The following is a 16,576-nucleotide window of genomic DNA, read 5'->3' as shown; positions in this document are numbered from 1 at the left end:
CTTACTAGATCTCGTTTAAACCAATTTTCGATGGAAGTTTGATTTGAATGGTAATGTATATCATAAATTTTTTTTAGATTTTTCATTCTGTTATTTTAGAAATTACAGGGGGGGGGGACACATTTTTTCACTTTGGAAGTGTCTCTCGCGCAAACAATTCAGTTTAGAAAAAAATGATATTAGAAACCTAAATATCATTTTTGAACACCTATCCATAGATACCCCACACGTATGGGTTTGATAATTTTTTTTTTTTTTTTTATGACATTAAAAAAACTACTTACTAGATCTCGTTCAAACCAATTTTCGGTGGAAGTTTGCATGGTAATGTATATCATATATTTTTTAAGATTTTTCATTCTGTTATTTTAGAAGTTACAGGGGGGGGGGACACAATTTTTTTCACTTTGGAAGTGTCTCTCGCGCAAACTATTCAGATAAGAAAAAAATGATATTAGAAACCTAAATATCATTTTTGAAGACCTATCTATAGATACCCCACACGTATGGGTGTGATGAAAAAAATTTTTTTTTTTAATTTTATGACGTATTAAAAAAAAAACTACATACTAGATCTCGTTCAAATCAATTTACGGTGGAAGTTTGCATGGCAATGTATATCATATATTTTTTTTAGATTTTTCATTCTGTTATTTTAGAAGATACGGGGGGGGGACACATTTTACCACTTTGGAAGTGTCTCTCGCGCAAACTATTCAGTTTAGAAAAAAATGATATTCGAAACATCAATATCATTTTAAAAGACCTATCCATAGATACCCCACACGTATGGGTTTGATGAAAAAAGATTTTTTGAGATTCAGTTCTAAGTATGGGGAACCCCCAAAATTTATTGTTTATTATATTGTGCAAAAATATGTATTGAAAAAATCGTCTCATAAATATGGTACTACGCTCTTATTACACTGGAATAAGATGCTATGGGACATATTTTTGAGTAACATGTGTACACCCATATTTTTACACTTGACTGTACTTCAATAGGGTTGTTTCTATCTACAAATCTTAGGATAGAATTGTATCTCAATAAAATAAATCTTATGGATTATAAGAACATGTTAAACTATCTTTAGTGGACCTCTAATGAGCATATTTTTGTAAATATTGAAATGAAAATATCTAATACACGTCACGTGACCCAAGACGAAACGACATTGAAGATTCTGATGACGTCACAACTCTCGGTTTGACAGTTCGATCAACCAAGGCCCCGTTGTCTGTTCTCAGTACAAAATTTAATATCAAGCCGTAGCCATTTTGGTGGTGGACAAGCTGTATATGTGTCGTATAGGTGAATGTGTGTGATGTCAAGTGTGTATGCATATAGTTATGTGTCAAACCGTAAACTGTGACGTCACACAATTTTCAAAGAGCGTTTTTGGGCGCGAAAGCATCTATCAAAAGATATTTTGTTAATTTAACATATTTTTAGGGTAAAAGTTGAATTTTAGTACAACGTTTCAAAAAATTGGAAACAACCCTGTGACTGGTGTCTCAGTTTGACATAGAACCCTTTCATGTGCGCATAACTGACTTGCCTAGTTCTCAACTGAGCGTTTCTTCTTTGACCTTTTTTTTTCATTTCATTTCATTTAATCCATTGTTTTATCATGTTCATCAGTATATAAAGATCTTATTTTTTAGACTTAGTAGGTAAGGTACATGATACCCTGTCAGGGCATACAATATGGGACATGTTACTTAATCCTAAATAAAAATTACAATAATAAAATTATCATGCAACACTAGGTTTAAACTAAATTTAAACATGAGAGCAATTTAGTAGGTTAGTTTATAATTATTACAAGTCGTGCATGTCAACATAATTACGTATATGCCAATATTTTACATTAGAGAAAATATGTAGATAAATTAAATTCATTCTCAGTAAATATAAAATTAAATGTTTTATGTCATGTTCGCTAAAGATTGATCCTTAAAAAATTCGTCTATAGTATAATAACATTTCTCAATAAGTATCTTCCTTAATTTATTTTTAAATAACTTAATGTCGCTGAATTGTTTAACAGTATCGGATTTTTTTTGCATTATTTGGACACATCGATAGAAGGGACCATTTTTAACCATGACAAACTTGCTAGGCGGTAAGATAATTTGATTTTTCCGTCTACTCTCGGGTTTGAATACTTCCGTTCCGTTAAATAAGTGGGGGTGGCTCCTGACAAATACTGCTGCCTCCATAATATACATAGAGGGTAGTGTTAATATTTTAAGGTCTCTAAAATGCTGTTGACAACTATTTGGAATGCGTGTATTGGTTAGAATGCGAACACACTTTTTTTGCATAACAAATAGTTGGTGAGCATCGGTGCTCGGACCCCACAGGACTACGCCGTAACTCAGCCAGGCGTGCGCGTACGCATAATAAGCCGTCATAGCAGATTCCAAATTGGTATTTATTTTTAAAACACTAAGTGCATATACAAACTTTGCAAGTTTTGATTTAATATTTTGGATGTGCGATTTCCAGTTTATGCCGGAGTCTAATTTTATGCCTAGTAATTTACATCTTAGTACACTTAACATCCAACTGGCCTTGAATTCAAGATATTTCGGAGGTAAAGTGCACATTAGGAGAATTCCTGGTAATTTCGTCTCGCTCTCTAGCTCCGTAAACTATTCGCTACAGATATTATTTAAAATAAACATATGAGTAATGATGTCGTGGTTCGGGTTCTTCTTGTACTAATGAACTTCAGGCATAGGACGTATGTCTTGTCTACGTGCGTACCTCCATAGATGCACTCTATCTGGTCTAACTTAGCAGATTCAAATTGCACAAATCTTGGCAGAGTGTCATCCGACATGTTCGTCGTAAACAAAATTAAAATAATAATCGCTTGTTTACATCGCTGTATGAGCGCTAAGGAGGATGGTATTTTCTTCTTACCTTCGAAAATATCTAAACCTCCCGGCATTGCTTTGAGCACTGTTAAAATTTGAAACCTGGTTTTGTAACATTGGAACTATTGGGATTCTAATTCAATTCAATTCAAATCAAATATACTTTATTCATGTAGGCCTAGCAACAAGCACTTATGAATAGTAAGACAGTATTACATATAATTATCTTAATCTAATTATCAAATTTCCCTATTTGTAGTGGGGTCGTTATAGGACAATACCAATATTTTTTTTCATTAAAGCATGATACTTGGCACACTTGTTACTAAGGTGGACCAGAGTCGAAAACGCCCGGGAGGCAGCGGGAGACACCCCTCTAGGGGGGAGGGGGAGGGGGTGAAGTTTTCCTACGCCGCGCGCACTGTTGGTCGTTATAACTACTAAACTATAGCTACTAGGGCAAGTGTGGTATCATTTTCGGATAAATAAAAGATGGTCAATCATTTTCTAAAACAAAAAAAACACCTTTAAATAGAAAAAAATTGAAATACGGCCCAAAATCTAAAATCTTTTGAGTAAAAAAAATCTTTCAAGGTCAATAAATTTTTAATGATTACCGATATCGGATTAAAAAAATATATTTAAAAAGGCGCATTAATACAGATTCCAAAAATATAAGTAACATTGCAAATATTTAAGAAAAAAATTGTTTTAAAAAATATAGAACACCGCGCGGCAGAGTCGTAAAAAATTCTTAGCCAATTATGAACATCAAAAACGAGTTTTATAGGTTGCTAGTGTCCTGTAAGCTGTAACTAATAAGGATGGAGTTTTCATTAGATATAGTATATCATCATATCAGCTCATATATGTCCCCACCGAGGGGCTCGAGCCTACCCTGCATTAGGGTGATCGGGCCTTAGTCGATCACGCGAGCCCAGTGCGGGTTGGTCGACTTCACACACAAGCTTCGAGTTTCCTCGCAGCCGTGTGCAGGTTTCCTCACGATGTTTTCCTTCACCGTAAGAGCGTCGAATAAACGTACATATGAAATCGAGATTCGAAAACACATTGGTATGCAGCCAGGATTCGAACCACGACCTCCCAGGACAGGAGGTAGCGGTCTTAAGCATTACGCCACCGACGCTCTCTATATATAGTATATAGCTCAATTTTAATAATTATTTGATAGAAGACATTTTTTATCGTGTGTATAAACATATTTAAACTTATGGCTCAGCTGGGCACGATTTCAAGTAACCCAAAATCTATAAAGAAATTAAACAAACAGTATAGAATTTTACTTAAAAATGTTTATTATTTACATTGTCCCCCACAATCGCAAAGCTCCGTGCACTTAAGTTGCCGCTGAAAGCACCGGCACCTCGAGCCGCCGCACCTCTTTTTGCATCTACACCGGATCATTTCCAGGCATGCATCTGCAGCTACGGGCAAGTCTGTCCATGTAGGTTGCCAGCTTTCACTGACTTTTCTCCATCCCCAGTTAGATGGACAGGGAAGATTTTGATTCGGTGACATCTGACCCCATACATGGACTGCTTGGAACACTGCCCGCAGGAAATGCTGGTATAGAGCAGCTTTCGTCGGAGGTATATTCTCCAATTGGCGGTCTTTTTTCGAGAATAGGTGCTTTCGGGCTTCGTTTACGGTTGTAAATGAACTGGCTCTAAAACAAAACAAAAAAATTAGTTACTAGACTATTTTATTGTATTGCTAGTTTTAAAAAGTGCTTATTACCTGTCATATAAAATGACGACAAACTTTTCGATTACTGTAAACGCCTCGCTAGTACTCCCCTCATATGCTGCCAGAAACCCTTCTGTGGCATTGGGAAATGCGTTCCATGCATCTATTGCACTTTTTTTTCCTTTCCCGTTAAAATAGGACACAGTATCACAACCTGTGAAGGCATGGAACAGGGGGAGGAGTTTCGCTTTTTGTGGCCCTGTAAAAGAAAATAATATGTTTTATATAGCCCGCCTAGCGTTATAGTCTCAGTGCATTCTATTCTATTCTAGCTAGTGGCTAGGGCGTAACGTAGATAAATACAATTTATAATCGAAAAGTTTGTCGTCATTTTATATGACAGGTAATAAGCACTTTTTAAAACTAGCAATACAATAAAATAGTCTAGTAACTAATTTTTTTGTTTTGTTTTAGAGCCAGTTCATTTACAACTGTAAACGAAGCCCGAAAGCACCTATTCTCGAAAAAAGACCGCCAATTGGAGAATATACCTCCGACGAAAGCTGCTCTATACCAGCATTTCCTGCGGGCAGTGTTCCAAGCAGTCCATGTATGGGGTCAGATGTCACCGAATCAAAATCTTCCCTGTCCATCTAACTGGGGATGGAGAAAAGTCAGTGAAAGCTGGCAACCTACATGGACAGACTTGCCCGTAGCTGCAGATGCATGCCTGGAAATGATCCGGTGCAGATGCAAAAAGAGGTGCGGCGGCTCGAGGTGCCGGTGCTTTCAGCGGCAACTTAAGTGCACGGAGCTTTGAGATTGTGGGGGACAATGTAAATAATAAACATTTTTAAGTAAAATTCTATACTGTTTGTTTAATTTCTTTATAGATTTTGGGTCACTTGAAATCGTGCCCAGCTGAGCCATAAGTTTAAATATGCTTAGACACACGATAAAAAATGTCTTCTATCAAATAATTATTAAAATTGAGCTATATACTATATATAGAGAGCGTCGGTGGCGTAATGCTTAAGACCGCTACCTCCTGTGCGGGAGGTCGTGGTTCGAATCCTGGCCGCATACCAATGTGTTTTCGAATCTCGATTTCATATGTACGTTTATTCGACGCTCTTACGGTGAAGGAAAACATCGTGAGGAAACCTGCACACGGCTGCGAGGAAACTCGAAGCTTGTGTGTGAAGTCGACCAACCCGCACTGGGCTCGCGTGATCGACTAAGGCCCGATCACCCTAATGCAGGGTAGGCTCGAGCCCCTCGGTGGGGACGTATATATGAGCTGATATGATGATATACTATATCTAATGAAAACTCCATCCTTATTAGTTACAGCTTACAGGACACTAGCAACCTATAAAACTCGTTTTTGATGTTCATAATTGGCTAAGAATTTTTTACGACTCTGCCGCGCGGTGTTCTATATTTTTTTAAACGAACTTTTTCTTAAATATTTTCAATGTAACTTACATTTTTGGAATCTGTATTAATGCGCTTTTTAAATATAATTTTTTTAATCCGATATCGGTAATCATTAAAAATTTATTGACCTTGAAAGATTTTTTTTACTCAAAAGATTTTAGATTTTGGGCCGTATTTCAATTTTTTTCTAAGTAAAGGTATTTTTTTTTGTTTTAGAAAATGATTGGCCATCTTTTATTTATCCGAAAATGATACCACACTTGCCCTAGTAGCTGTAGTTTAGTAGTTATGACGACCAACAGTGCGCGCGGCGTAGGAAAACTTCACCCCCTCCCCCTCCCCCCTAGAGGGGTGTCTCCCGCTGCCTCCCGGGCGTTTTCGACTCTGGTCCACCTTAGTAACAAGTGTGCCAAGTCTCATGCTTTAATGAGAAAAATATTGGTTCCCATACATTGAGTGCACCTAAAAACCCCACTATTGAATTTGATTCGTGTTTAATGCTTGCTCCGATTTTATTCTGCTCTGCTCTGCACTTTAAAATTAAAAGAGAGATCATAAAGATAATAAGTTCATATCAATCATATCTCTGTTTACATTTTTTTGAAAGTAAATAACAGTTGCTAGGTATTAGCAACATTATGAATAAATATAGGTCTTGACATACGAGGTGTATTGTATGTTGTATTCATGCCTTTAAATTGTACCAATTTTATAGTGACATCTGGTGATATAGTTTGCACAATCGGTAGTCAACTTTACGCAAAAGTAGGTTATCGGATCGGATTCGATTAATAGAAATCGCCGCTATCTTTACTAATGTTATTAATTATTAACTACATTTCTAAGTGTCGCCCCCCGGCAGCGGACTAGTAGTCTCGGGGTGCAATCACCGCCGAAATTGGCGTCAGGATAATTAATGCCGGCTCCTACTTTTCCCTAATGAGAACACGATATAGAATATGCCCACTATTTTTGTTACACCTTGTAACGTGTGTAGCCGGTATTACTTTCACTCCAGAGAGTCCAGCTATAGTCCAGCGGGATGAAAAGAAAAAGCGTTAGGACTATGGAAGGTGGAGGTAGTTAGAACTTTTTTGATACGACGAGTCTGATATTATTTTACCATCTCGCGTCATGTCATGCTAATGTCATAGCCTATTTATATTTTATTAATTGTTTTAAAAGTAATATTTTCAGTTTTCGAGCTTATTTACACCAGAAAATGTTAACTAGATAATTGAAGAAATCGTACAGTATTGTTTGTGATTGGGTTCGGGTTCGGTTGTTATTGATCGTTCGGCGGCGCGCGGCGTTGCACATATCCTGCAGACGATGGGAGCGGCCCTCCGCCAGCAGAGGTGGCAGCCCACCACCACCACCACCGAGGCGCCCGACTGGACGCTCGCGTGGCACTTCTTCTTCTTCACCTTCGAGCGCCCCGGCGCCACCATCTTCATCGCCGGCATTAGCATAGTACGCTACCCACAGTACCTACCTACTTAGGGACATTTCATGAAGTTGTCTGCCGTCGAGTCGTCTCGTGCTGACACTGCTGACGCGAATACTCTTAACATTTGCTGGTATAACAGTTACTTTTTTTGTGACAAATGGTCAAAAATAAGCCCATAATAATAATCGGCTTTAAATTTACTCGTATGCCGAATAAAAAGTTGTAATAAGTACACGAAATAAAATGCGTTTGTACGGGACAGCCTGTGAAACGCTGCTTTGTAGATCGACATCAAGCTATAACAATAACATGACTATAACACATGGCTATAATCGGCGAAACAAAATGCCACAAACTTCGCTGGTTCGGCCATTTACTGAGGATAGGTGAGGATCGGGGTGTTAAGAGAGCTTTATTTGGGACGACCGACTGGTCGCCGTCCAGTGGGTCGGCCCTGATACCGCTGGAGCGACAGTGTACAGGCGGATCTGTGCCAACTCAAAGCCGATAATTGCCGGAAAGTGGCACAGGATCGGGACGGGTGGCGTTCTCTCGTTTTGGAGGCCAAGACCCTCTTTGGATCACTCACCACAATAGTTTAAGTATTTTCCATTCATAAAAAGATACACTTCAATGTATTGTTTTTTGTAGACTTTGTAGCGATGTATTATTAAATTTAATAATACATACATAAGGTCCACCTTTTCTTAAATGTATGGAGTAAAGACCGTTATTGTTATGTAAGTTTAAAGTGGCTTAAAAGTTAAATACAGTATTTAGTGGTGATTTTAGGATTTATTTAATTTGAATCAAAGAATTTCTTTCATATGTGGTCGGAAAAATTGATTGTGGGTTAAGTAGTACTTATGTGTATTTTTAAAAATAATGTTCATAAATGGGTACTACTATATTTAATAACTTTAGTCCTAGCTAGCTATAAGAATACTTGCAATACCCTTTTCAGGGTGCCATGTGTTTCTATAATTTAAATGTAATAACTATGTACCATGGCTCGCAATAAATGATTTCTGAATGATTAAAAGTAAAAAAAAACTATTCTGTGATTTTACACGACAATGACAGAAATTACATTTCGTCCTCTAAATCGTTTTTTTTTTTGCGTAAACTTTCTCTCAGTATCGTTTTCTTAAAGATAAATTTAAAATATGAGAGCTCGTTGCAATAAACTTTATTATTTTTAAATTGTTTAGTATGCACATAAATCAGTCGATATTGAAGGTATCGATGTGTAGTACAGAACAGTCGCAACAATTTTGTAATTTCAGAAGTGTAAGGTATTAGGTATACATAATTAACCCTTCCGTGTCACAGGTGCACTCGCTGTTCCACATCCCGCACCTGCTGCTGTACCGGCGGCTCGGGATCCTCACGGCCTTCTGGAGCTTCGTCGGCGTGGGACTCGTTGTCGGAGCTGTCATGGTACCTGTCCAGTCCGGCTTGGTCGTGGCCTTACCTAGCTATTACTCCATTTAACAAACCAGTCTCGTATTTGGAATTACTTTGGAGTTCCTCTCTATCAAATGTGTTATTCAAATATTTTTTGGCAGATTTACCTATTTTTTATGTCTTTTATTAGTTTATTTTCATGTTCCTTATGTACAAATTAGTTTTAATCAATATCGATTTATTTTTTTTACAAGTAACTGCAATTTTTCATGTAGGTTTATATTTCATGTTTCCTAATGTTTGTAAATAAGTCCAGACGAGGACAATTTTTCGCCAATCTGATCTGGTGGCATTGCAGGGCCTCGGCCAAGACACGCACTACATACCTTTTCTCGACGCCGTTCGTCGTTTTTTTTGAACCCTCAACTTGGGTTTGGAATTTTGGATTATAGCAGATAAACAAAATTCTCGGGATATTATGTCTATAGTGGACTTTATTAACGTAAAAAGTTCCAATTGTATATCTCTTTTGGCAGTGGGGTTTGGTATGTGTACTTGTATTGTATTGTAGTTCGGGCGATTTTCCGCAACTCGACGACTGGCGCCTATTTTGCGTGACAAGGGGGGGTGGAGGGTTGGCTACTCTTGCCAGCCCAACTCCTCGAGGAATCCTATCAAACCTTTGATGTTGAGTAGGACCTCAGGGAGGTCTCTCGGGGATCCGAGATGTTTTGCCCTGTATGGGGCCACTCCGCTGCATTCCAGCACCACGTGAGAGGCTGTTTCTTCTGTCTCCATGCATCCTCAGCATAGGGGACTGTCTGTGACACCTGTTATGAAAAGGTGTTTGTTAAATAGTCCATGACCTGTTATGACACTGGTTACCATATTCAGTCGGACCTTACCTAGTTGAAGGAGCGCCCTTGTGAGCTTTCCGTTGATGCCAGGCATGGCTTCTTTTGCCTGTCTGCATCCAGTCTGGTTCAGCCAGTGTTCTGTGTGTAGTTTCCCTGTACGTGCCAGCAGCATTGAGCGTACCTTGCTAAACGGTATCGGAAGAATCGGTTCCGGACCAATCGCCCCCGCACCCCGATCCTTGCCTGACAAGCTCGTTCGCAGCATCGTTACCCCGGGAGCCACCGTGTCCCTTGATCCATTGTAATGTGATCTTATTATTATTATTATGACATACCTCCATTAGTCGTTCGTGGCATTCGTGTATAAGTTTGGATGTAATTATATGGCTATTTAGAGCCATTAAGACTGCTCTACTGTCGGAGAGTATGCAGATGGAGGATCCTACTACCTTCCTTGCAATGATGGCAGCCGCCGCGTTTAAGATGCCCGTGCACTCAGCTTGGAATACCGAGTTATGGGCTCCTAGCGGTGTGGTGATTGACATGTTCAGGTCTTCTGAGAAGGTTCCGGAGCCCGACCCGCTGTCCGTTTTGGACCCATCAGTGAAGATTCTCAGCTCCCGGAGATTGAGTCCTTCGTGGTTGTCGTCCTCATATAACTGTATTTTGTACCTTTTGTCAAAGGTATGTGTACTTGTACAGGTGTTGGGATTGATGCAAATAAAAAGTTCAGTCGCGGTAACAATAATCAATGTATAATAACAACTCAAAAACGAAACTAACACAAATTCCAATAGCAAGTAGCAAGCAAACTCGACAAGTTGCCTTGTACGTTTTATCACAGGTCGAGCTTGATATCGCATCGTTCCCTCGTGTTCTTATCGTACCTATTTTCAAAGGTCGAGCTCGATTATATATCGCTCCCTATTTGCTATAGTTGTTCAGTTGTTATTATACGTTAATTATTCTTACTGCGTCTAAACGTTTATTTGCAACAATCCCAACAGGACATACCTATACCAAACCCCAACCCCACTGCCAAACTCTTATAAATAAATAAATATTATAGACACATTCTTACACAAATTGACTAAGTCCTTCGGTAAGCTCAAGAAGGCTTGTGTTGTGGATACTCAGACAACGATATATATAATATATACAAATACTTAAATACATAGAAAACATCCATGACTCAGGAACAAATATCTGAGCTCATCAAACAAATAAATGCCCATACCGGGATTCGAACCCAGGACCATCGGCTTATACTTTAGATTTTATTGATATCTAAAAAACCCAAATTTTGTCACTGACTCACTGAGGATAATCAAAATTCTTAGAGTATTTCCTGAAGTCCTAGAAAGCTGTAATTTGGTATGTAATCTAGTATTAGTAGACAAACAACAAAAACATTCTAAAACTTGGAACATTTACCTCCAATTCCTTTCACCCTCCCACCCTGTAAATTAGGAGACGGAAGATTGTCATAAGCAATTTAAAAAAGAAGTGAAATCCCACCAAAAACATTTTCATGTAAAATGTTGCCAAGACGAGATATGGCTCACACTTGACACTGTATTCAGATCGCATGTAGTGTAGAGTGAAGCTCCTGTTGTGTTGTTGCAGGAGAAGGAGGTGCTGTACGACGCCTGGATCTGGTACTCGTCGGTGTACGTGCCGGTGATGCTGGTCATCATGTGCATCGTGCTCACGGCTTCCGTGTGGGCCATGGACATCAAGCCGCTGCGCGCCATCTTCGCCACCGTCGCCGTGCTCTTCTATCTGTGTCAGTTGCCTTCCTGATTCCTTCCTAATAGAGCATTTTCACGTTGTCCGATCTGATAACGGATATCGGATACAAATACAAAGAAGCAAAAAGTAAAAAGTGCTTTTTAGGGTTCCGTAGCCAAAATGGCAAAATCAGAGCCCTTATAGTTTCGCAAAGTACGATTTTTTTTTTTTGCTATAAGCAATTGAAGTTTTGTTTTAAATGGATTTGTTATTAAATTTCCATTCTGATATTTAACTCCTTATTCCCTAATTAAGCAGTAAATACTTGCCTGTGATTTCACAGCTAACTTGCAATGTTCTATATTAATTCGATGCATTGGGGAAAATATTTGACTGTTGGGGAACAAATACGTAGCAATTGATGAATAAGAGCTTGTTGCGAGCTGGACGTCAATTGTTTTTGTATTAGCAGATTAAAAGAGGTGTATGAGTGTTGAGTGTCCACTCAACAAATAGAACAGGCCCCATTGGAGCTTGGTTGATTGTGACCTTTAATAATTAAAACTTAGAATAGGTACAGTCGCGTCTAATAATATCGATACGAACAAAATGCCAAAAATAGGTGTACAGAATACACCTTATAGCCCATATATTAAGGAAGTGTATACATATTTTTGGTACTTTATTCGTATCAATGTTTTTAGACCGTACATTTTATTTTACATTTTTTTACCAAACTTTTTTTATACTACATCATACAGGTGGCAAACAAGCGTACGGCCCGCCTGAGGGTAAGCAGCAGTCCCCGTAGCCTATGTACGCCTGCAACTCCAGAGGAGTTACATGACCCTACACTCCTAAACTTGTTTTATTTTGTACCACCTATGCGAATTATAGATATTATAACCTTTATTCATTTAATATATAGGATTTTTTATAATATGGATATAAAAGTAAAATATAAAAACACTTACAAAACAATACAAAAGATATAAACACTTTATAAAAAACCTAACCTAGGTATTATTATTATTACGGTAACGGTTCAACAATAGTTTCGGTTTTGGTTTCGGCCGAAACTAGAACCAAACCGAACCTTTGGTTTCAGTTTCGGCAAAAAACATGTTTCGGTCGAACACTACTACTTAAAGTTAATACATACATAGAAAACACCACCCACTCGGGCAAAAAATGTTCGTACTCGTCACATCGCACACAATAGTATAATATAGATATAATCGTGATATATAATAGAGAGCTTTTCAGTCGAGTACCGTGTTTAGGCAACTCAGTTGCTGAGTTGTGTAAGTAAGGTACGAGATTAAAAAGGTTGATTATATCACTATTGTATACAATACTTTTTATAAAAGTCATCTAAAATAATACTTTTTTTACTATAAAAAGCTAAATGTTTAATGAAAATTGGTAAATATCTCAGTAGACAAAAATGTAGTACAAGAGACATAAACGCGCATTGAATGAATATGCTAATGAAATATTGGCTGTTCTTGTCTTTTCTACGGGTTCGCGGCGGCACGTGATTTGTCAAATTCTTTAAAGTTGACTACAGCGTATCGAAATGAATATCATAGTTGAGATCGGAGCTCATATATGAAAAGTACGCAATTATAGTTTGGTATACGAAATCTTAATTCAACAATTACACTCGATGAGTAAATAAATTCTCTTACCAGAGACCCAGGATCACTAGCGGACTAGTTAATGTTTACTGATCTACAGCTACGTAACCCTTCCTTATGCATGGTCCGACTCGCACTTGGCCGATTATTTATATTTTTACAAGCTTTTATTTAACTTGTCCTGTTAGTATGTATATGTATGTTAGTGTGGGTCAAATCTTGGAAGCTAAATTTGACCCACTTCGCGGTTTCCGATTGAGCTAAAATTTTGCATCTAATACCTAAATAAATCTGGTGGCAATGCAATATTATGGTACCATCGAGTGGATCTGATGATGGAGACAGGAGGTGGCCATGAGAACAACGCAACCTAATTGTGTTTGGGGTTTTAGAATTGTCTCGATGAGTATTAGTTGCCTGTGGAAAAAAGTACTTATAGTCAGCGATAAAAACTTGTACCAAAAATGGTTTTTGACAAAAACTTATATAAATAAAATTAAATTACTGTGTGTTGATTAATGACGGCAAAGGCGAACTTATCCCTCTTAAGGGATACGTTCGCCTTTGTACTACCCAATTATGTTTCATCTGATGTAATATTTATTTTTGTTTACTTGCTTACTTACTTTACTTAAATACTTGATCAAATCAAAGCGCTAATGCAACAGTAAAAGGACTTGATGCCAGGGCATTTTTTATCCAAAGGTTATCCGTCATCCCATATCGGATCGGACTAGCTGAAAACGCTGCGTCACGTCTTCTGCTTTTGTTAGTCCCTTTCGAGTCTCGACCCCGCCAACACGTAGGTTTTGGGCTAGAACGATTTGCAATAAGGTTTACGTATTGTCAGCAGAGGCGGCGAGGCGTGGGCGACGTGGGCCACCGCCTACGGCCTCGCGGTCCGTGCCTCCGTGGGGCCTCGCGCCCCAAATAAGTACCTATATATAACCAAAGAGAATTTGAAATATATGATTAAAACTTTTAGAACGCCATTTGACTTTGATCCTAATTATTTCACTGATGTGTTAAGTTTTTTAAATATCAAAATTTGGCGCCACCTAATAGAGCAAGGCCCAAGGTTATGGCGCCATCGCTTGTTACGATGCCGTCATTAATCATGTGTCGAAATATGGCAGTAAATTTACTGTGGCTACAAAATTTACTTTGACAATCCACCTCTATTTCAAATTCTCTTTGCTCGGACACTACGTAAAAATGTTCGTTATTTCCTTGCACCACCAAGGGGCCTTGCCCATTTAAAGTTTTGGTCATGTCCCGCCACTGATTGTCAGTTAACGGTGTTGGCTGTATTTCCATAGCATTTCTCTCTGTCGAAGGTGTTTTGTCCATTTTGCAGTTATGTTCTACTGCATCATATTCGTGCAAACGGAGAAGAGGAAGATCTTCTCTACGACGACGGCGCCGACGACGACGACGACGCCGTGCCCCTGGTGCCCCACCTGCACCACGCCGAAATGCACCACGCCCGAACCGCCCAAGGCCCAGCGCAGGCTGGCCCTACGCACGCTCCAGATGCTATTTGACGAGAGCCTGTGACCAGGGCGGGAGGGGGTCGCCCTACCCCTCTACGTAATTAAGGAAGGACGGATACTGGGCGTCGTGACGAATCGCTGTTATCTGTCTGGCCCCTGTTTGACAATTGTCCACAAAAGTCTACATTGAATATGTAGGTATTATCGTTACTTTTATCGACCTAGAAATGGAGAGGAAATTGTCAGTGTCAGACTGTCAGAGGATCCTTTTTCGTTATCTGTCTTTCTATCACTCTTGCATATTCGAATCATACAGAGGCAGATACTCGTAACAAAATTTCGATCTTCGTGTTTCCCGGTAGGCCCTCAAGTGTAAAGTGTTACCGTGGTAAAATATTTGGTGAAGCGTGGTTGCATTTTTATCGCTTGTCAGTATGTCTGTCTGTCACTTTCTTAACTTGTTAGAACGTGACAGGCATGACGACCGCCGATAAAAATGCGATGAATCGGCCATGCTACAGCCGCAGTGACATGTTCACTTCTGGAATTGTTAATACAAAAATAAAATGACATTTCGTAATAATCTAATGGTTTCATTACATTTCGTCCACTAGCTCGTAAAGTAAACAACAGACGAGTCGATGTGTTGATGTTCTAGATTCGCAACTAGGTACAGTGAGCTGCAAAAATATGTATCGAGAGAATCGTCTCATAAATATGGTACTACGCTCTTATTACACTGGAATAACATGCTATGGGACATATTTTTGAGTAAAATGTGTACACCCATATTTTTACACTTGACTGTACAATAGAAACTGTGTATATATGTATAGAAAATATAAATAAAATAAATAGATTTCTTTATTTCGGACAAACAATCTATCCATACTTCCATAGTGTTAGTACAACATGCAAATATCTATCTTAACCTAGTGTTAATATGTATTTATACATACAATTTAAATTTGAAACAACAGAACCTACGATTTATAAGTGTAATACGTATACCTCAGCAGCCTACAGTATTTCGCTATTGGAACCGTGCACGACGACAGCGCCACACCACCTGCAAGCGAGAAGTCAGGATTTTTATGATGGCGCATTTACATTCGCGTGCAAGTGGCGAGCCGAGAGCCGAGCCACGAGGCGCCTACCAAAGAGCATATAATCACTACGTTTTAAGAGACGGGACTCCTATACTAGCGAGTGGAATCAGTTTGTTTCGCAAATCATTACCAAAATGTACTACAAAGAACTGTCAAAGAACCGTACGTAACCTACGTACCAACATAAGCTATTTAAATAGCGTATTACGCTAAACGCTTGCGTTTCTTATCGATATCGATAAAATGGGAAGCGCTGGTGGCCTAGCGGTAAGAGCGTGCGACTTGCAACCGGAGGTCGCCGGTTCAAACCCGGCTCGTACCAATGAGTTTTTCGGAACTTATGTATAAAACATCATTTGATATTAAGTTGTCGCGTTTTGGTGAAGGAAAAACTCGTGAGGAAACCAGACTAATCTCAACCAGGCCTAGTTTACCCACTGGGTTGGAAGGTCAGAAGGCAGTCGCTTTCGTAAAAACTAGTGCCTACGCCAAATCTTGGGATTATTTGTCAAGCGGACCCCAGGCTCCCATGATTTTTTTCTAAACTGAATAGTTTGCGCGAGAGACACTTCCAAAGTAGTAAAATGTGTCCCCCCCCTGTAACTTCTAAAATAAGATAATGATAAAAGTAAAAAAATATATATGATATACATTACCATGCAAACTTCCACCGAAAATTGGTTTGAACGAGATCTAGTAAGTAGTTTTTTGTAATACGTCATAAATGGTACGGAACCCTTCATGGGCGAGTCCGACTCGCACTTGGCTCTTTTTTTTAATACGTCATAAATGGTACGGAACCCTTCATGGGTGAGTCCGACTCGCACTTGGCCGCTTTTTCCTTTTTGCATACTTT

The 16,576-nt window shown here is 38.9% G+C and overlaps 1 protein-coding gene and 1 long non-coding RNA gene across 2 annotated transcripts; one reads left to right on the top strand and one right to left on the bottom strand.

Annotated features, from left to right (window-relative positions):
* Window positions 1-4,184: 4,184 nt before the first annotated feature.
* LOC133523185 (uncharacterized) lies at window positions 4,185-6,355 on the bottom strand. Its single transcript, XR_009800200.1, has 2 exons — window positions 4,645-6,355; window positions 4,185-4,573 (listed from the first exon to the last, which is right to left on the bottom strand). It is a non-coding gene; the product is annotated as an uncharacterized LOC133523185 (long non-coding RNA).
* Window positions 6,356-6,715: 360 nt separating this feature from the next.
* On the top strand, window positions 6,716-15,194 carry LOC133523184 (uncharacterized). Its single transcript, XM_061858660.1, has 4 exons — window positions 6,716-7,506; window positions 8,816-8,923; window positions 11,374-11,533; window positions 14,476-15,194. The coding sequence occupies exons 1-4, from the start codon at window positions 7,366-7,368 to the stop codon at window positions 14,673-14,675; spliced, it is 609 nt and encodes a 202-aa protein (XP_061714644.1). The 5' UTR covers window positions 6,716-7,365; the 3' UTR covers window positions 14,676-15,194.
* Window positions 15,195-16,576: the final 1,382 nt, after the last annotated feature.

Source organism: Cydia pomonella, chromosome 12 (genome assembly GCF_033807575.1).
Source record: "Cydia pomonella isolate Wapato2018A chromosome 12, ilCydPomo1, whole genome shotgun sequence".
Lineage (NCBI taxonomy): Eukaryota > Metazoa > Arthropoda > Insecta > Lepidoptera > Tortricidae > Cydia > Cydia pomonella.
Note: the sequence above shows the minus strand (reverse complement) of the source record. Positions and strands in the feature narration are given on the sequence as shown.